Source organism: Peromyscus maniculatus, chromosome 14 (assembly GCF_049852395.1).
Source record: "Peromyscus maniculatus bairdii isolate BWxNUB_F1_BW_parent chromosome 14, HU_Pman_BW_mat_3.1, whole genome shotgun sequence".
NCBI lineage: Eukaryota > Metazoa > Chordata > Mammalia > Rodentia > Cricetidae > Peromyscus > Peromyscus maniculatus.
The window spans coordinates 48,410,689-48,431,156 of NC_134865.1; the positions used below are offsets into that span (position 1 = coordinate 48,410,689).

The following is a 20,468-nucleotide window of genomic DNA, read 5'->3' on the forward strand; positions in this document are numbered from 1 at the left end:
CAAAAAGCAAAAACACAACAGTAAAAGGTGTTTAGTGCTTGCGGCTACGGGGAACTCCACGTGAGGAAGCTCTGACACCAGGGGTGGCGGACCCGTGCTGAGAAAGGAGAGGGTTAAGTTTACTCCTGTACACGCTCTCCAGTTACTGTCTCGGATACTGGAACACTAGATCTGGCATCCATACGGAAACGGAAACAAAAAGTAAAATAATTTTAACCCCACTGTGCGTCCACGGGTGGAACAGCTAACATAGTACTGCACATGTATGTGTTCCTGCGTGTGCGTTTGTGAGGTTTGTGAAGCGGAACGAGCGAGTGAGGCAAGGGCCTGGCGGGTGTTTGGCCTTTCAACTTGACAGACAGCTCTGAGGAGACGGCTGGAGTGTGTGTCTGAGGTGGGTAGAAACAGACCCGGTCACAGGGCTGTGTTCCAAGGGAAAAGAATAAATGATGAGATCCATTTGCCTTTGGCCTCCTCCTTGCCCTTCCAATTCTCTTTCCCACGGGAGTGGCGTGCTATGTGTGTGGACTTCAGAACCAGATCCCTCCGTCCCCACTATCACTCACTACCCTGCCTGTAAATCAACTACCTCACTTCCTTAACTGAAGGACTGGAATGATGTTCCCTCCCAAAGGGCTTTTAGAAAGATGAGATCAGGCGACACACATGGCGTGCAGAGGATGGTACCCGGCACACACCAGCCGTGTGTTAGCTCTGTGAGGGTCACTGGAGGGTCTGGTACCTGCCCCACCGCTCTGGCCTTCCAGAGCCTCCCTCTCTGGTTCACCACCTGGGCTTGCTCCTGCTCAAGCCACATCCCATGCGTCCGCTCTTCCCACAGGACTTGTTCTCCACCAAAACACCTCCATTTACTCAGAACAGGGTTCTCTGTCAGTGTCATCCATGACAACGGGCAGAATGGATGCTGATACCTTGGGGCATCGCTCTTCATCTGCGCAACGTGCCAGTGAGGGTCTTCTGAGGACCTAAAGTGGTAACAGGGTTACGATGCAAGAGTTGGGGCGGGCACGTGAGGCTCACAGCACCAGGCATTCCTCCTGCTCTTGTGCCCAGTCTCCCGTGCAGCACGCTTAACACTAGTGCTTTTTCCACGGAGATTTTTCCAACCACTCAAAAATACACTGAAAGTTTTCCTTTTTTTTTTTTTTTTAATACCAAAGCTTGGCTGTTGTTGAACATCCCAGTTTATCTTCCATCAACAGTTCAACTAAATCAAAATGTAGTTCCCACTCTCTGCCATCTTTAAAAGAAAACTAAGTCCAACCACTTGGTGACATCATGTCATGTCCCAAAGCACTGTCATGTCCTGGCGTCTGTGAACTTTCACTTGGCCTTAGTAACGAGCCCTCCCACCACATGTTCCAAAATGCTACTAGAGATGAATGATACCATTAGCATTAAAGCTATATTACATAAAAATCAATTTGGAAGGGCCATAAGAATTGTATCACCTGTCCAGAGATGTAACTGGTCACTCAACAGCAGGGCAGCTTAGAATACAATGTGAGAGCAGAATTTTTAATGAAAAAAAAAAAAAATGGGCTCAGTGGCCAAGACCCTGCAGGATGCAGTCCCCTGCCACAGCCCTGGTCTGTGACTGCTGGCTGATGCACCACTGATTAGAAGGGATCGGGGAAGATGAATCCTGGTACCCATGCCCTCTTCTTCGTGGGCTCTTGACCCAATGAAGGAGTGGATGGTGTTAGCATCCCTTAATTGCCCTTTCAGGTGCGAGAATTTAATTGCAGCACTTAGGACTCGGTTCCCACTCACTTTGCTTAGTCAAACAGATCAGAGATGAAATGCAAAGTTTTTTGGTTTTTTTTTTTTGTTCTTTTTCTTACCTGTCCAGAACGAGGTCTGGAGCAAAGATGAGCTTGCCAGGGTGGTCGATCGAGCGCCACATCAGCCCCACCATTAACACCTCCATCCAGCAGCTCTCCAAGAGCCGGACTTGGTCCAACAGACTGAGCTCCACAAACCCTGGGGAAACAGGAGCCCATTAAACACACCTCCCCCTCGGCAACCCGCTTCTGTAAAGACAGAAAGGCAAGTTGTTAAACGCTGAGGAAACCCAGACAACAAAGGGAAGTAATCCATCCATATTTCCAAGAGGTGATTAAATGCTGGTTTAAGAGACCTCAGCTGCGCAACTTGCAGTTTCCAGCCTCCGACACCTCCAGAAAATAAACGAACTTGGTTTTACATTTCTAAGAATCGTTGGCTCCCCAGACAGATGCTAGAAAGGGCCCAGAAGGCAGAGCTATGCTCCTTAGCTATGGCTGTACTCTCCTAGCAATTCCTGCGCCCTGCTGAGGAAGCCAAAGCTCGGCTGTCAATCAGAGGGCTGGCTGGCTGTGGTTTGGAGGGCGGATGGATGGGGGCGGGAGGTAAACCAGAGAGTCGTGCCAGCCCCTCCCGGCAGAAAGGCAAGGCTTCAACTTAGGTAGGTTCTCTGACTGTTGAACATGTCCCATGCAGAGTTAGGACTGTTCTGGGCAGGGGCGCTGTCTCTAGGTGATTCCATCCTAAAGAGCAAAGATAACGACAGAAGTAATCCATACTCTAATGGCATGAATTAACCACAGTGCTGGAAGGAAACACAGAATCGCGAAGGAGTGAATGCCTTCAGCACGAGGCAGAGGACACGGGAACTTCTTCCATAACACACACTAAGAGGGGGCTGTTCAAGCCAAAGGCACAGCCTTGGATGGAAATGGATTCTGGTTTTGAATATCAGCTTAGTCCCTCCATAACTAGTAAGTGTGTGTGTGTGTGTGTGTGTGTGTGTGTGTGTGTGTGTGTGTGTTTTGGATGTGGGGGAGCAAAACCAGGGCCTTGAGCATGCTAGGCAAGCGTTCTACCATTAAACTACATCCCTAATCCCCCTCCCCCAGCTAAATTAATCTCTTGTCAAATCTGTTTTTCTTGTAGGAAAAAAAGAGGGAGGTGATCTTGCCTCCCTCTGAGAATTTCCTATAGGTAAGATCGCTTATAAATATTTTATCGGTTGTCACTACAGTGCAAAACCACGCAGGCTCAAACCTTTGGATTAATGGTGCTGTAAATGTGAATGGAGTGAACGGAACGTGAATGTAAAGATGGGCAAATCCAAAGCAGGGGAGATGGCTCAATCAGCAAAGTGCTTGCTGGGAAATGACAAGGACCTGAGCCTGATCCTCAGTATCCAGGAAGCATGCCTCTAGAATCCCAACACCAGGGAGAAGGAAATAGACAGATCTCTGGAGCTCACTGGCCAGCCAGTCTAGCCAATCAGTGAACTCCAAGTTCACTGAGAGAGCCTGTACCAAAATATAAGGAGGCAAGCAATCCAGGAAGACACCAGTGTCAACCCGTGGCCTCTAGGCACTCACATGCGTGTATACACACACACATGCGTATATGTGCACCACACACAGATGGACAAATCCTTGCAGAGCCACATGCTTATGTTCAGTTCAGGTTCTGATAAGCCTACACTTTCCAATCTCACTCACAGTCATACATCAGACACCTGCAAATCTTTCAAAACACCGTGCTTGAAGAAAGATTAATTGTGGGGAGCGGGGAGAGCCAAATAGCTTTCCATAGTCAGCCATCCCATCTCCATTCTTCCTGTGAGATCCTGAAAATGGTGTTTGGAAAACACTTGAAACAAAAACTAGAGGAAAGTGCACTGGTGTTTTTCTTCTCTGGGAGGCAGCAGACAAAATGAAATAATTCTGGCAAAGGTGGAGACACTAGACAAAACAAAGCTGGAAAGCCGGAGATGTCCAGAAAGCTCAGAAGAAACAGGGCCCAGCCAACAATGGCCATAAGAGACCCTTGCGCCTGGGGCCATGGTTCTTATAGCTCTTCATCCACCTGCCCAACCATGCCACAGCTTTACAATATCTCTCCTACAGCTACTTTCCACACTGCCCCAGGGCCATGGGAACCTTGGCCTGGCTCAGAATTCAGAGAGAGAGAGAGAGAGAGAGAGAGAGAGAGAGAGAGACTTTATTTCTTCGATGGTTGTAAAAGAAGTGGATGGCCCACCCTGTGAGACCTTCATCTCAAAACAGAACCATAGGTAGGGCGGCACCATGTCTCAGCCAGTCACAATGCTTTTCATGCAAGCCTGAGGATGTGAGTTTGATCCCTGCGACCAAAGGTGAAAGGAAAGAACTGACTCCTGAAAGTTGTTCTGTGACCTACACACACACACACACACACACACACACACACACACACACACACGCACACGCACACGCACACACGCACTTGTACACTAATGATAATAATAATAGTAGTAACAAATACTTATAATAATATTTAAAAATAGGTGCATTTAATAAACTTAAACTATTCAACATCATTGCTCATCCTAGCCTACCTTAAACATGCTTAGCACCCTTTGGTCGGCTGACAGTTTGGTAAACCATTTAGTACAGGGCTTGTTTTATAATAAAGCATCAAGTAGCTTAAGTGATCTCTTGAATCTTCTACTGAAGGAGAAAACCAGAATGAGTCAAAGTGTATACTTTCAAGCGTCACACCCACAGTGAAGAACTGTGAGCTAAACATCCTAAGTTGGGTATAAATGGGCCTGGGGGAAATAATGATTTATAGGATGAAAAAGTGCATTATCTGCATGATCCCGTTTTGATAGTAGAAGATTTACTGGCCCATTGATTCATACTATTTCAACTACTGATTTACTCTGTTCGTATATAATACCGATTCTTTCTCTATTGGAGTGATGTTTTGTAAATTCCTAGTTAACGTCTGACAAGACTTTCACTGTGAGACGAGCTCTATCCTGTCCCAACCTACCACGCCCTTCCTCACAAGCTGAGAAGTCAACAGCCAAGAGACTGGTCAATATGGCATCCACATTTCTACCTTTTAACCAGGCCCCAACACCCTAGACTTGCCCAATGACCCTAAGTCCAGTTCCAAAGCCTGGGTAGGTCCCTTCTCAGATTTTATCACACAGACCACACCTGAGTACATGAGGTAAGTGACAGGCACTGTCTGCCAGAGATGTGAACGTTAGCAGGGTTGCAGAGTGTGCAGGATGGATCTGAGAGTCAAAGACGAAGAGCCAGCTATAAAAAGAGGCTTCCTGAACTAATCTAGCTAATATAAAACTTGAGAGAGTTGCCGGGCGGTGGTGGCGCACGCCTTTAATCCCAGCACTTGGGAGGCAGAGGCAGGCGGATCTCTGTGAGTTCGAGGCCAGCCTGGGCTACCAAGTGAGTTCCAGGAAAGGCGCAAAGCTACATAGAGAAACCCTGTCTCGAAAAATTAAAACAAAAAAAACTTGAGAGTCTGGGGATTCTCAACAGAATCTAACATTCCAGGACATATTGTGGTTATCTATGTCAAGGTAGGAAGACGAAAACACCATCGTTATAAGTTACAAGTTTTGCTGAGCTGTTAAGAGCATATACTGCTCTTGTAGAGGACCCAAGTTCAATTTCCAGCACCTAGGCTGAGTTCAATGCCTAGCATCCACACTGGACAGCTCCCTATTACCTGTAACTCCCGCTTCAAAGGATCTAACAGCTCTAGCTTCCTTGGGCACCTGCAATTATGTTCACATAGCTCCATACAGGTGTGCACATATACACCAAATCAAAATTCAATTTAAAAAAAAAATCTTGTAAATAAAAGGTTACAAAACAATGCATCAAACAAACTACTACACACCCAGATGAAGTTCACTGTCCCCAAAGTGTGAGAGATGGACCTTGTTACAAATAAACAGAACTAAGTCAAGATAGAGAGTCCTACCAGGGATTTTCTTGGCCCAGCCAATCATGTGCACCAGTTCCTTGTCGGCCAGCTTAGTGAGGGACATCATCATGGAGGCCTCGGTGAAGGGCATGCTGGGACGGCTCACTAGCACGTTGGGCGGCTCTGCCTCCAGGAGGGTGAGCACCAGCTGCTCTGGGCTCAGGGTGCTCAGCAGGAGCTCCTTCACCCGAGGTATGTGCCCACTGTTTCTCTTGGCTTTGCTCAGGCAGTGTGCCTGCTCGCTCCTCTGTCTTCGTACTATGCGGTACCCACACCTTTCTCTCCTGGATCCTAAAGAGGAGAGCAGAGGACAAAGCCAGTGGTTTCTCCACCCAAGATTCCACCTCACTGAAGGACCAGCCTAAAAATGGCGAGGGGCTGAGGGTGTAGGTGAGTAGGTTAAGTGCTCGACTCGCATGTGCAAGGCCCTGGGTTCGACTCCCAGCCCTGTAAGAAGCCGCTGTGTTGACAATGGTGGTGATAGCGTTGATATCATTCCACTTCATATTTTGGAGTCTGTGGGCCACGGACAAAGATAACGACTGTCTGGATGTGCTAACAACATAACGTGTTTGGAAACTTCTGCTCCGTTTCAAGGTTATCACTGGCTACTGAATCTGTTTCTCTTCTAAAGTATGCTGATGGACCCCAGGCTCGAAGATACGAAGTTAGGAATTTTCCTCAAGTAGAAAGTAAGGAAAAGTCAGGACGTTAACATTGGCATTTGCAGTTAGCAAACAATACACACTAACGACATTTTGAAAACATTTATATACATGTACGTATTTTTTTTAATATACTTACACAAATATATTTCAAATAAATTAACTGAAAAAGCCTGGAAAATACAAAAAAGTTGATTTTGCCATAAATCCTTTCAGTATTTTTCTTTTATGCTTTTTTAATATTTTATAACAAAATTAGAATCGTAGATACACTATTTCATAAATTATTCTTAATCTTATTGAAAATACGTCACTTGGGCTGGGGAGACAGCTCGGTGAGGAATAGCACCAGCCATACAAGCTTTGTGACCTGAATTCAACACTCAGAATTCAAGTGAACAAAGCCTTACATGCCAGGTGTTAATGGTGCACACCTTTGATCCCAGCACTCAGGAGACAGAGGCATATGGATCTCTGTGAGCTCCAGGCCAGTCTGATTTACATAGTGAGTTCCAGGACAGCCAAGGTAGCCAAGGCTATGTAATGATAACCTGTCTCAGAAAAAAAGCCATAAATATGTGTGCATATATATGTATATATGTGTATATGTATATATATGTAATCCCAGCACTCCTATAGAAGACAGAGACAAAAGAATTGCCCAGAAGCCCACAGTCCAGCTAGCCTAGAGAACGCAGTGCCAAAAAAAAAGAGAACAAGAGAGACGTTGCCTCAACAAGGTGGAAAGAGAAAACTGACTCCCAAAAGTTGTGTGATCTTCATGAACACACAATAATAAACAAAGTTCACCATCTGTAAAAGCATTCCATCCTATTAATATAATATCATTTAGTTTTAAAATCCAGTGTTGTTCTGGGCATGGCTGGAATCCAGGCGGAGCCTAGAGGATTACCACAAATTCCAGACCAACTTGAGATACACAGGAAGTTCCAGGCCAGCCTGAACTATAGAGTAAAGGAGACTGTACTTCAAAAAACAAAAACTAAAATGTCCCATGCTGATGTAAGTCTGTGTTATTATAATTTCTTTATTAAATATTACAGTGAAAAAGTGCCTTGTAGGTATATTCAATTACTTCTTTATAATAAATTCAAAGAAATTAACTTGTTCAAACAAGGCATACGTACATTAAACATTTTATAGTTACTGATAGATTACCTTCCAAAATATTTTAAAATTCATAATCTAAACAATATTTTAACGACTACCTATTTGGCCTTAGTGTTACTTTTAATCTTTGTTGGTCTTAGGAGTGAGTAAACAGTCTTTTCTTATTTTGCATTTTTTTTTTTTTTTTTTTTTTTTTTTTGGTTTTTTCGAGACAGGGTTTCTCTGTGTAGCTTTGCGCCTTTCCTGGAGCTCACTTGGTAGCCCAGGCTGGCCTCGAACTCACAAAGATCCGCCTGGCCCTGCCTCCCCAGTGCTGGGATTAAAGGTGTGCGCCACCACCACCCGGCTTGACTTTTTATTTTTATCCCTTTCTCTTTTAAAATTTATAAAGGCTCTTTGTAGAACATTGATACATGTAGCATCTGGCTTTCTTTGTGTTTTTAAACTTTGCTCATGGTGCCTTCTGCCATAAGAAGCTTTATTAAGGGGCTGGAGAAACAGCTCGGTGGTGAAGAACACTGGCTGCTCTTCCAGAGGACCCAGGTTCAATACCCAGCACCCACATGGCCGCTCACAACTGTCTGTAACTGTAAACTGTAATTCCAGAGGATCTGATACCCTTACACAGACATTCATGTAGACAAAACACCACCAATGCACATAAAAGTAAAATTAAATAAGTCATAAAAAAGAAAAATTTAAATTAAAAAATTTAAAATAGAATCTTTAATAAATAGTCAATTTGTTTTGCACCAAAATTATAAAAGTATTCTCCTTTATCTTCTGAAACTTTATACATGTTTGTATTACATGCATGTTTGTATTATGTAAAGTTGATAGTTCATGTCACATTCCCCAAATAAACAGTGTTCCCTATATTTGTTATATCATAAGCTTTTTCCTGCCAATTTTAAATGCCTGTCAATAATAAATATTTACCTATATAGGTGATTCATTCCTGATTCTCTACTCAGTCTTACTGGTATTTCTATGCCTGTGCTAGTATCAAAGTATTCTTGTTGCTATAGGCCTATGGATCAGAACATAATGAAAGGATGTTTTTAAAAGACGAAGGGAAAAGCCAGGAGCGGTAGACAGTCCTCTAACTCCAGTACTCAGGAGGTGGGCACAGAAGGACATAGTGAGTTCAAGGCTAGCCTGGATGAACTACATGAGATTGTGAAAAAAAAAGTGAGAAAATCAATTTTTATGTTTTAAGACAAGGGTCTCATTCTGTAGCCCAGGCTGGCCCCAAACGCCTAGAAATACACCTTCCCATGCACTGGGATTACTGGGATTAGCCACCATACCTGGCAAAGATACATTGGTATTTTTCATTATTTAAATATATAGGCCATTTTTATTAATTTAAATATACATATACATAATACATAAATATATTCGTATACACACATATATTTGTGTAGGCCATTTTTATAATTTCAGATACCTCCTGTTTTTTTCCTTTATTTACTCCTTGAGAGTTTCATACATACATATAATATGTTTTGATCAAATCTATCCCTCATCCCACTCCCTTGTTTTGATTTTTGAAATAGGGTCTTGAAATGTAGCTCAGGCTAACTTCGAACTTAATATGTAGCCCAGGCTGGCCTTGAATTTATGACCATCCTCCTGCCTTAACCAACCAAATGCTGAGAGTACATGTGTACCACCACATCTAGTTCTTCTTGAATTTTGAGTCGTCTTCTCAGCTGATTGAGGTATCATCTGAATCTGAAAATAAATTAAGGACACTAGGGATCAAAGAGATGGTTAGGCTATTAAGAACACTTATTGCTTTTGCAGAGGAACCAGGTTCAATTCCAAGCACCCACACAGTGACTCACAACCATCTGTAACTAGTTCCAGGGGACCCAACGTCCTCTTCTGGCCTCCAGGAACACAAGGCACACGCATGAGGCACATACATGCAGGCAAAATAGCCATACACATGAAACAAATCTAAAAACAGTTTGGGACATTTTCCACTAAACAATGATTGAGAAGCCACAACACTCACATGTTTTTTTTTTTTTTTTTTTTAGTTTTTCGAGACAGGGTTTCTCTGTGTAGCTTTGCGCCTTTCCTGGAACTCACTTTGGAGACCAGGCTGGCCTCGAACTCACGGAGATCCGCCTGCCTCTGCCTCCCGAGTGCTGGGATTAAAGGCGTGCGCCACCACCGCCCGGCATTCACATGTTTTTAGAATGGAGAAAAATGACCACAGAAATGTAGACATTTAAGAAGTAATTGTAAGAAAACAGAGAATATAAACCTTTTTTTTTTTTTTTTTTTTTAAATCACTCTATGAGGGCTGGGGTGTAGATCAGTGGCAGAGTGCTTGCCCAGCATGCCCAAGGTCCTGGGTTCAATCCTTAGCACACATACCCCGGCAAAGCACTGAATGAACAAAATAATAGTAATAATAATAGTTTCTGGGAATGAATGATAATAATGTAGTTTCTAGGGATGAACAAAGAAGGTAAGCCAAGAGCATCGTGGAAGATCAGAAGGGGTCTCAGGTTAGAACTTCAAAAGAACGGTTTTACTTAGGAAGAAGCTGAGCTTCTCAAATCAGTCAAAAAGGCATGTAAATAGAAATTTCATGAAAGGGACTGAAATAGCAGATATCCAACCCCTAAGCTAGTGGAAGACAAAGAAAAACATAAAACGATCAACCAAAAGGAAAAAAGTGTTGAATTCAAGATGGGCTGTCAGGGGGGCTGGAGAGATGGCTCAGAGGTTAAGAGCACTGGCTGCTCTTCCAGAGGTCCTGAGTTCAATTCCCAGCAACCACATGGTGGCTCACAGCCATCTGTAATGAGATCTGGCGCCCTCCTCTGTATACATAATAAATAAATAAATCTTTAAAAAAAAAAAAAAAAAGATGGGCTGTCGGGGCTTTGTTTGGTTTCGTTGGTTTGACCTTGGTTCACAGGGAAGGCACCGTTGACTTAGGGATACTTGAACCTAATTTATAACCGGAGGAGTTCAAAGCTGAGCATGTATTCCTTTTTTTTTTTTTTACTTTATTACATTTTTATTTATTTATTTATTGTGTGTGTGGGTGTGTGTGGGTGTACAAGTGCCACTGTGCACACGTGGAGGTCAGAGGAGAACTTGCGAGAGTCAGTTCTCTCCCTCTGCCTTGTGGGTCTGGGAACTGAACTCGGGCCGGCAGGCTCAGCGAGAAGCACTTTTCCCAGCCGAGCCATCTGACCAGCCCACACGCGTTCCACTTTGTTAATAAAGTGCTATAGACGCTTAATATCAGTTATAACCCAAAGAGTTCAATGAAACAAAGCATATCTCTTAAGAAGGTCCTTTTCTGGCTGTGTGTTTGTCTTCGTGCAGTATATGAGGACAAGGAGTTTAAAAACGGATGTGCACACAGGGCTGGGGATGTAGAGTAGCGTGCATGAAGCCCTGGGCTTGATCCCCAGGACTACAGAAACTAGGTTTGGTGGAGCAAACCTGTTGTCTCAGCCCTTGGAAGGCAGAGTGAGGAGCTATGTTCTAGGCTGTTCTTGACTACAAAGCAAGTTTGAGGCTACTTTGGGCTACATGAGATCCTATCTCAAAAAACCACAAATAAAAATCAGGGTCAGGAGACAGGCCAGTGAGCAAAGTGCTTGGAATTTGATCGCCAGCACCGATCTAAAAGGCGGGGTGCAGCAGTGGATGCCTGGAACCCCAGCACTGCGAAGGCAGAGACAGGAGGATCCCTAGGGCTACCAGTTCAGTGGGAAACGCTTTCCCAAAAAGGGAGGTACCTGAGACTGACCTCTGGCCTCCACACACACTTACACACATGCACGCATACCTACGTACACATGTGTGCGCACACAAACACGTATACACACACACAATTTAAAAGTGAAAATGATTTGTCTTGGGTCGAAAAGCTAGGAAATAGCGATCAAGCTGATCAGAGTCTGATCCTGAGCTGAGTTGTAATGACTGTTTCATACTGCCTACAATCACTGCCACAGCCGTCTATCTGTACCCGAGGCAATCAAGGGATGGCATCCTAACGATGCTGAGGCAAGTCAAGGGATGGCATCCTAACGATGCTGAGGCAAGTCAAGGGATGGCATCCTAACGATGCTGAGGCAAGTCAAGGGATGGCATCCTAACGATGCTGAGGCAAGTCAAGGGATGGCATCCTAACGATGCTGAGGCAATCAAGGGATGGCATCCTAACGATGCTGAGGCAATCAAGGGATGGCATCCTAACGATGCTGAGGCAAGTCAAGGGATGGCATCCTGACGATGCTGAGCTCTTGTCCCAGCGCAGGGACAAACCAGATACATAGCTATTCAGCTTGTGTTCCTGGATATTTACCTCACAATGTGTCTTTATCATGAAACCATATCATCTCTGACCCCACACTGTTCCCCCCGCCCAAAGTCAGCCAAGGTGGGTGTCCACTCCCCGTTCCAGTAACCATCTGAATGCTTCAACCTAAAAAGCAGGATCAGAAACAGAGAAGCCATGCCCAAGGTTCCCCAACAATGTCGTTGAGTAAACAAGATCTGAGCAAGTACAACACCAATAGACACGCTAACAAGGATGGAGGAAATCTCATGGGGCCCCGCCCACAGACTAAGAACTATAGGTAACTAAGGGATGCTGAGACTGGGAAAAACAGCCTTTCCCAGGGGAGAGCCACAACCAAGGGGTCAGCTCCGAAGTCATCTACATACAGGCAACTTTAAGTGAATGGAGCAGTGTGTGTGTGTGTGTGTGTGTGTGTGTGTGTGTGTGTGTGTGTGTGTAGAAAACAATAACAAAAAAAGGCCATAATTTCTAGAGGGAGCAAGAAGAGTACATGGAAGGGATTGGAGAGCTGGAGGGATGGCACAGTGGTTAGAGCACTTGCTGCTCTTGCAGAGGACCCAGGGTCAGCTCCCAGCGCCCATGAGGACCCAGTATCAGCTCCCAGCACCCATGTGGTGACTCACAACCATCTGTAACTCCAGTTCCAGGAGAATCCAATGATTTCTGATCTCCATGGGCACCGCATGAAGGTGGTGCACAGACATGCATGGAGGCAAAACACTTATACAGATAAAACAAAAATAAATACATCTTTAAAGAAGGAGGAGGACAAAATATAAAAAGGCTGGGTGGTGGTGGCGCACACCTTTAATCCCAGCACTCGGGAGGCAGAGGCAGGCAGAGGATCTCTGTGAGTTCGAGGCCAGCCTGGTCTATAGAGCGAGATCCAGGACAGGCTCCAAAAAAAAAAAGAGAGAGAGAGAAGGAAAAGGAGGAGGAGAAAAGGGGAAAGAAGGAGAAGAGGAAGAGGAAGAGGAGGAGGAGAGAGAAACAGTTGACACTTCTCATGCTTTAGATATGAGGTGTCCCCTGGAAGGCTCATGTTGGAAGGCCTGGCTACAGCAGGTGGCCCTGTTGAGAGGTAACTGGGCTGCAAAGATTGGTTTCTTCAGTAGATTAATCTCTTGATGAATTCAGAGTATGCTGGCATTACCGGGAGGTGGGGGGATGTGAGGTCTGGTCGGAGGAGGTCGTTTGTGCTTATCTGAAATGCAGAGCTTGTCCCTGTCCCCCTGCACCCTTCCTGGCTTCCTGGCCACCGTGAAGTAAACAGCTTCCCCCCCCCACACACACACACACCTCCTCCATGAAGCTTCTGGCTTCCCAGGGGCCTAACAAGCCAACTGACCATGGACAGGACTTTTAAGACCATCAGCCAAAATGAAGTTTCCTCCCTTCACCCGTTTTTTTTCAAGGCATCTGTCACTGCAATGAGATGTACAAATATGTCCTTTCTGTTCCGTGGAGAGCAGAATACCCACCTACGGGACACCTCTTAGCTCATCTTCCGGAATTCCCAAAGAGATGAGAAAGCCTCACCCGACTTGTTTCAGGGTCTCTATCATCCAGGCCAGACTCAGACCCACAGTAACCCTTCTGCCTTAGCCTCCCAAGGGCCAAGGTTACAGGTGTGAGCTGCCGTGCTGGCCTATGTGATCAATTCTTTACTTGTCTGTCTTGGGCCTGGGTCCAAGTCATAATTCACAAGCACTATGCTGTGAGAGAGCTGAGGGAAGCCGAGCATTGGACACCGCACCGGGATCCCCACTTGTCTGCTTCCTGCTCCTCTCAAAACCCAAACAAACAGATAGCTGTGTTTCAGAGATAAACCCAAGGGCTAGAGAGCTGAAGCTAAATGAACAGTCAGCAAAAAAACTAAGAAGCCAAGCCAAGATGCCGTCCGGACAGATCGTCTTCCCACTGGGAGTGCCATCTCGAAGCCTCTGTTCCCCTACTTGTAGAAAGCAAGTGGAGAGACAGGATCACACAGGCACCTGAGAAATCCACAAGACAGTCTGCTTGCTTTCCCGTCACAGGCTTTAACTGCGGATGTTCATGCCAGGATGCCGTGGTTCGCTGGCAGGTGGACCTCCAGCCCATCTGAGCATCTCAGCGGCTAACAGTCCCCCAACCTGCACAGTGGCCTCTCCTTCACTCCTCCACCCAGCTGTGTCCGCCTCTGGCCTCTAACGCACTGACGTCTTTGTCCTGGGCTTGCTCACACTTACCCAGCTCTGTCCGCATATCCGCTGTGAGGAATAACCAGTGCACTTTGGTGGACACACACTTACAGATAACTCCCGTGCCCTGAGTCTCCTCTCTGCCGGGCCACGTGACTCCAGCCGCTCGGCTCTCCCAGGCACCTACTGCAGTGAAAGGGAAGGGGACACTCACCACACTTGACCATCCCTACTTCGTAACACTTGCGAAGTCGGCAGGCCTGGCAGCTTTTACGGCGGTTCTTGTCTATGGTGCACTGGTTTGTGGCCGGACAGATGTAGTCATTGTGTCCTACAGCAGGAAACAGGGCGATGAACGGGACATTTGGGTCAACAGCACTGATAACATCAGGAGGCAGAAAGACAAGGGATGGTGACATGTAAAAGCACCAACATCAGCCACCGCGAAGATATTTGAGTACCTTTTGGTACTAGGGATTAACCCAGGTCTCAGGCATGCTAGGCAAGTACTCCACCACGGAGCTATATGCTGTCTTTATTCTTTTTTAAATGTTTAATTTTTTTTGAGTGTGTTTCAAGACAGACTCTGAATGTGTAACAGCCCTGGCTGTTCCGGAATTCACTCTGTAGACCAGGCTGACCTCGAACTCACAGAGTTACACCTGCCTCTGCCTCCTGGTGCTGGGATTAAAGGTGTATGCCACCACCCACCCACCCCCACCCACAGCTTTTTTATTTTTTATTTTATTTACTTTAACCCAGTTTATTTAATTTTTTATGTTTATTGATTTAGAGAGAAGGAGGATGTAGGTCAAGGGTCTTACCAGAGTCAGTTCTCCTTCTACTACATGGGTCCTGGGCATCTCACTCAGGTCATTAAACTCGGCATCAAGTGTCTTTATGGACTAAGCCTTGTCACTAGCCCTTAAAGGTTTATCTTTATTCTTTTGTATTTGTGTGCGTGTGTGCGCATGCGTGCGTGCGTGCGTGGTGTGTGTGTGTGTGTGTGTACATGTATAAACAGGGGTCCGTGGAACCTAGAGAAAGCACTGGATTCCCTGGAACTAGAGTTACAGGTGGGTGGGAGCTGCCCGACATGGGGTTTGGGAGGCAAGCCTGGGTCCCCTGGAAGAGCAGCTTGCACTAACAGGGCCGTCACTCCAGGCCCTTATTTCCTAATTGCATCTCACTAATACATGAAATAGCCTGTACTTCTCATGTGATGTCTGTCATGACCAGATTTCCAGTATCAGCAATGAGTGAAACTCGTAAGTGAGCAAATCATTAAAAAAAAAAAAAGCTGCCAAAGGATGGGAGCATGGGAGAAGAGGCCATTTATAGGAAATGGAACTCTAAAGGTGCTGATATAATTCAGCTGGAAGCATGTCAGCCTGGCACACAGGAAGCCTTGGGCTCCAAACCCAGCAATGCATAAAACTTGGCATGGTGGCACATGCTTTTACCAGCGCTTCAGAAATAAAGACAGGAAAATCAAGTTTAAGGTCATCCTTGGCTACACACCAAGTTAGTGGCTGGCCTGGGCTAAGTAAGACTACCCCAGAAAGGAGAGAGAGAGAGGGAGAGAGAGAGAGAGAGAGAGAGAGAGAGAGAGAATGGTGTGGAGGGATACATGCATTTGTGGTCACACCAGAGCAAGGGAGGGAAAAGCCAGGAGCATCTTGGCTCCGGAGAGGGTCAAGGATTGGTGACTGCAGAGCCCATTCAGAGGGGCCAGGAGGCTGATTCATCCCTGCCTGAACTCTGCTGTGCAAGGACTTCCTTCCTGTCCTTTATATCGTTCACAGGGGTCTACATATATGTTAGCCCATGGTGAAAGGATCATTTAAAAACTAACTACAAATGTGTAACATACACAACACACATACACACATATATACACATATACATACACACACACATATAGTTTAGCTTAAATATTATGTGAAATACAATGCTTTTCAAGTTTTTCTTAGGCTGTTTTTTCTTGTATTACACTCAAACTATAGGGTTTTTTTTTTTTTTTTGGTTTGGTTTTTCTTGGGGGGAAAGATAACTTCTCTCAACTGGAGAAATAGCTCAACAGTTAAGAGCACTGACTGCTCTTCCCGAGGATCCAAGTTCAATTCCCAGCACCTACACAAAGGCCCACAGCCTTCTGTAATTCTGGTTCTAGGAAATCCAATGCCCTCCTCTGGTCTCTGAGGGGATCAGGTACAGACACACATGCAGAAAAAACACTCATGGACATACCAGGAAAAAAAATTTTTGTTTAAGTCCTTTTTTAAAAGACACCTTCTTGGGGGCTGGGGAGACGGCACAGTGAGTAAAATATTTTCTACATGAACATGAGGACCTGAGATGTGATTCCCAAGGAAAAGCCAACTGGGGCAGCAGCATGTACCCATAACCCCCATGGTGGGGAGGCAGGGCTGTGAGAGGCGGACACCTGAACAATGCTGGCCGGTCTCACTAATCAGTGAGCCCCAGGTTCACCAAAGAAACTGTCTTAAAAATGAAGGTGAACAGTGACAGAAGACATCACCCAGTGTTGACTTCTGGCTTCCACACATGTGCACATGCACCCTTCGTGACAAACACACACAGATACCCACAAGATAGCACCTCTAGTATGGCCTCATATATACATATATACACACAGAGAGAGAAATGGGAACATCGAAGATGTATGTCCATGCACACATAGATATGGATATATTCATAAATCTATTTCCTAATTCCATCCCCTGAGAGGACCTGGTGCAGGAATCTTCCAAGAACAGTGAGAAAGGAGCACTCAGATCTTTTATTACTATCGTTTTCCAGTCAAGGGAATCAGGGTTCCATGAAAAAACAGCTAATTTCAGAACTAGGGCAGGTAACATGCACAACGAGCCTGAAACATTTTGTGCTAAGAAGGAATGCAATGCCCAAAGAATTACAGGAACAGATTGAAGAGACAGGAGTCATCTTAAGTACTCCTGCTGGCCAGATCTGAGATAATGTGAGCCTCAGAAAATAATGATAGCAACCCAATAGAGAATATAAGAACCCATAAGTCATACTGATACAAATCAATTCATTGACTTAATGAAGAATACGATTATTTACTTAGGCTCAAAAGGTTTCCCAACAAAATCGTTCCTTACAAAGGTGAGAAAAACGAGTAATTTTACAGAATGGATGCCTAGCAGCCAGTACCTTAATCAAATAATCAAAATGAGGCCACTAACAACAGAACAAACCGAAGCCACGCACCACTTGAAAGGAGCTAATGAACACGTCAGCCTCTCTGGGCTATCCCTGCTAATCATGCAAACAGAGTCTACCACGGAAGGTCAGACAAAGCCAGAGCGAGGAACGTTATGCAAGATGGCGGCTTCCGTCTTCCAAAGTTTCCTGACAATGGAAATAACACATGCTCTGAAGGACAGACTAGAGACGTGATGCCTAAACACACAGTCAGTTCCTGACTCCAAGTCTGAGTGTCGGGTGGTGGCAGCTGACACCCACTGGACAGTCGTGTGACAGTGGCTACATAGGAAATCCGTGTTCAAGTATTCTGAGTGATGAAGTTTGTTGGCAACATTTTCCCAAACAGTTCCAGGTGAAATATTTTTTTTATATCACACATGCATATTTTAAGTATGAGGAAACATACTTAACAAATACAGATGGTAGTACACATCTGTAATCGAAGCACTTGGGAGGGGAAGGATTCCAAGGCTAGCCTGGGCTACGTAGCAGTAAGACTCTAAAATATAATTAACTAAATGATCTCGTTGGCTTTCTTAAAGAATATAGCTTACTCTTCACTCAACTACTACAGCTCAAGGTCTTCTTCACTCATTTGAGTTACTGATACACACGGCACCTTGTTGTAGGACTCGCTTCTTGCTGTCTATTGACTGCACACCGCCCTCGGCTCCTACAGGCCAGTGCAGTTTGTCGCCCAGGACACAGTGATGACTGCTTTCTTCCAGGCCAGGGAGAATGCATCCTGATTCCAAATCTCTCTAGTCTATGTGATGGACTCTTTTTTAAAAGAAATTATTTATAAGCCAGGCACGGTGGTGCACACTTTGAACTCTAGCACTCCAGAAGCAGGTGGATCTCTGTGAGTTCAAAGCCACAAAGCCAGCTTTGTGGTCTAAAGAGCAAATTCCAGGCCAACCAGGGCTGTATAGTGAGATCTGTATCAAAAAAAATAAATAAATAAAACGATATAGATAGATATAAGATTTTATGTGTTTGTGTGAATACCTACATGTGTATATGTGCACTTCATGTGTGCTGGTGCCCAGAGAGGCCAGAAGAGGGTATCAGACATCCTGAGAATGGAGTTATAGACAGTTGTGAGCCTATCATATATATATATATATATATATGTATATATATATATATATATATATATGTATATATACACACACACATATGTGTGTGTGTGTGTGTGTGTGTGTGTGTGTGTAGAAGTATGAACATGCTTAGTAAAAACAGCCTAGAAAATGTTATGCAAGAAAAACAGAAGACCCCTCCTCAAGTTGAACCAACTATCAATGTGTTAAAAAATGGGGTCCAAGGGTAAATTTGGTTGGTTGGTTGGTTAGTTTGGGGTCCTATGAGATTACCAGAGCTGGGCATAATGGTGCATGCCTGTACATCTTAGCACTGGGGAGGCGGAGGCAGGAGGATCCAGGGTTCAAGGTCATGCTAACAGCAAGTTTGAGGCCAGCCTGACCTGTCTCCAAAACAAACCAACAACAAATATAACTGTCAGAGCACATGCCACATAGAGTAGGGATAGCTCAGGACTAAATTTAATGCAGAATATGTAGCTGGTTCTTCGACTTAAGATATAAAACCTCACAGGGAAAAAAAGGTGAATTTTTACAGTATGGAATACAAAAAGATTATCTTATTCTTTGCGACATTATTGAGTTGATGTAAATAACAGGTCACCCAGCTTTGTGATAAAAGGAGACAGCACAGGAACAGTGAGATCTGAGTGTGAACTCGGAGAAAGAGGAAGGAGGAGGACAGGGGTGCACACCGTGAGCACACCATGAACACACGTTCAGAAGCCAGGAACATTCAGGAAAACGAGAGAAACTTCCTAAGATGTACAAATAAAGCCAAGCCATGAGGAACGTGTGTGATTCTGGTACTGGGGAGGCTGAAGCAGGAAGACTGTGAGCTAATTTTTGTTTGTTTGTTGAAATAAGGTCTCTCTAAGGAGCCCTGGCTGTCCTGGAACTCACTCTGTAGACCAGGCCGGCCTCGAACTTACAGAGATCCACCTGCCTCTGCCTCCCGAGCGCTGGGATTAAAGGTGTGCGCTACCACTGACTGTGAGTGTAAAGCCAGCCTGGGCTACATAACAAGTTTCAAGATAGCCTGGGCTACCATAGCAAGAGTCAAAACAAAACAAATAAAAAAGCCACAAATAAAATGTTTCTGGATATGAGAACTATTACAAAGATTCCCCCTGGGTCTGCAGGATTGCTGTGGGTAAAAGCACTTGATGTCTAAGCCTTGGGCCATCAAGGCCATCAAGGACTAGAGCTGGCCTCTAAGCTCTGAAAGCATGCTGTGGTATGCAAGTACCTGGTCTCTCTCTCTCTCTCTCTCTCTCTCTCTCTCTCTCTCTCTCTCTCTCTCTCTCTCTCTTTCTTTTACACACACACACACACACAAATACATGCACACATGTCTCTAAGCATACACAATAATTTTTTTTTCCAAACAAAAAACAGGTTTGGCAAGATGGCTCAGTGGGCCCTAGATCCATATGGCGGAAAGAGAGAAGCAGCTCCTGCCTGCTCGCCTCTGATTTCCACAAGCTTGCCATGCTACACATACATGCACACACACACACACACACACACACACACACACACACACACACACGCACGCACGTGCGCGCACACACACACAATAAGTAAACAAGTTAATAACAGTGAAAGTTTCCCTCAGGCAGATGCAGGCAAATCTCTATGAGTCTGAACAGCCTGGCTAAATACTGAGTTCAAGGACAGCCAGGGCTAGCGACACAGTGAGGCCCTAGCAAAAAAAAAAAAAAGATAGAAGTATTTCTTCCAAGAGAGTTCATATAATAACAATAACAAACCTCTTCTTTTCTAAATTTTTTAAGAATGAGGAGTCATTTAATAAAATTGTTCTAAATTGCCACAAGAAGATAGATATACAGACTGGTTTTTAAATCCAAAATCAGATAAAACTCAAAAACACCCAAATGGAAGGCTACGCAAACTGAAGTGTGTCTCTGCATCAGGATACAATACTTTCAACAGCACAGCATTACAGAAAGGGAAAGAAGCAAAAGACTAT

At 44.8% G+C, this 20,468-nt stretch overlaps 1 protein-coding gene across 2 annotated transcripts in view; it reads right to left on the bottom strand.

Moving 5' to 3' along the window:
* Esr2 (estrogen receptor 2) overlaps positions 1-20,468 on the bottom strand; it is a 54,999-nt gene that overhangs the window by 16,755 nt on the left and 17,776 nt on the right. Inside the window, exons 4-7 of one of the 2 annotated variants that reach the window (XM_006973152.4) lie at positions 14,338-14,454; positions 5,800-6,093; positions 1,866-2,004; positions 933-986 (exon numbers count right to left, since the gene is read on the bottom strand). In XM_006973152.4, the coding sequence (XP_006973214.1) occupies positions 933-986; positions 1,866-2,004; positions 5,800-6,093; positions 14,338-14,454 (604 nt within the window). The remainder of the gene's footprint in view (positions 1-932; positions 987-1,865; positions 2,005-5,799; positions 6,094-14,337; positions 14,455-20,468) is intronic. The other variant, XM_015992015.3, reaches the window with a different exon arrangement.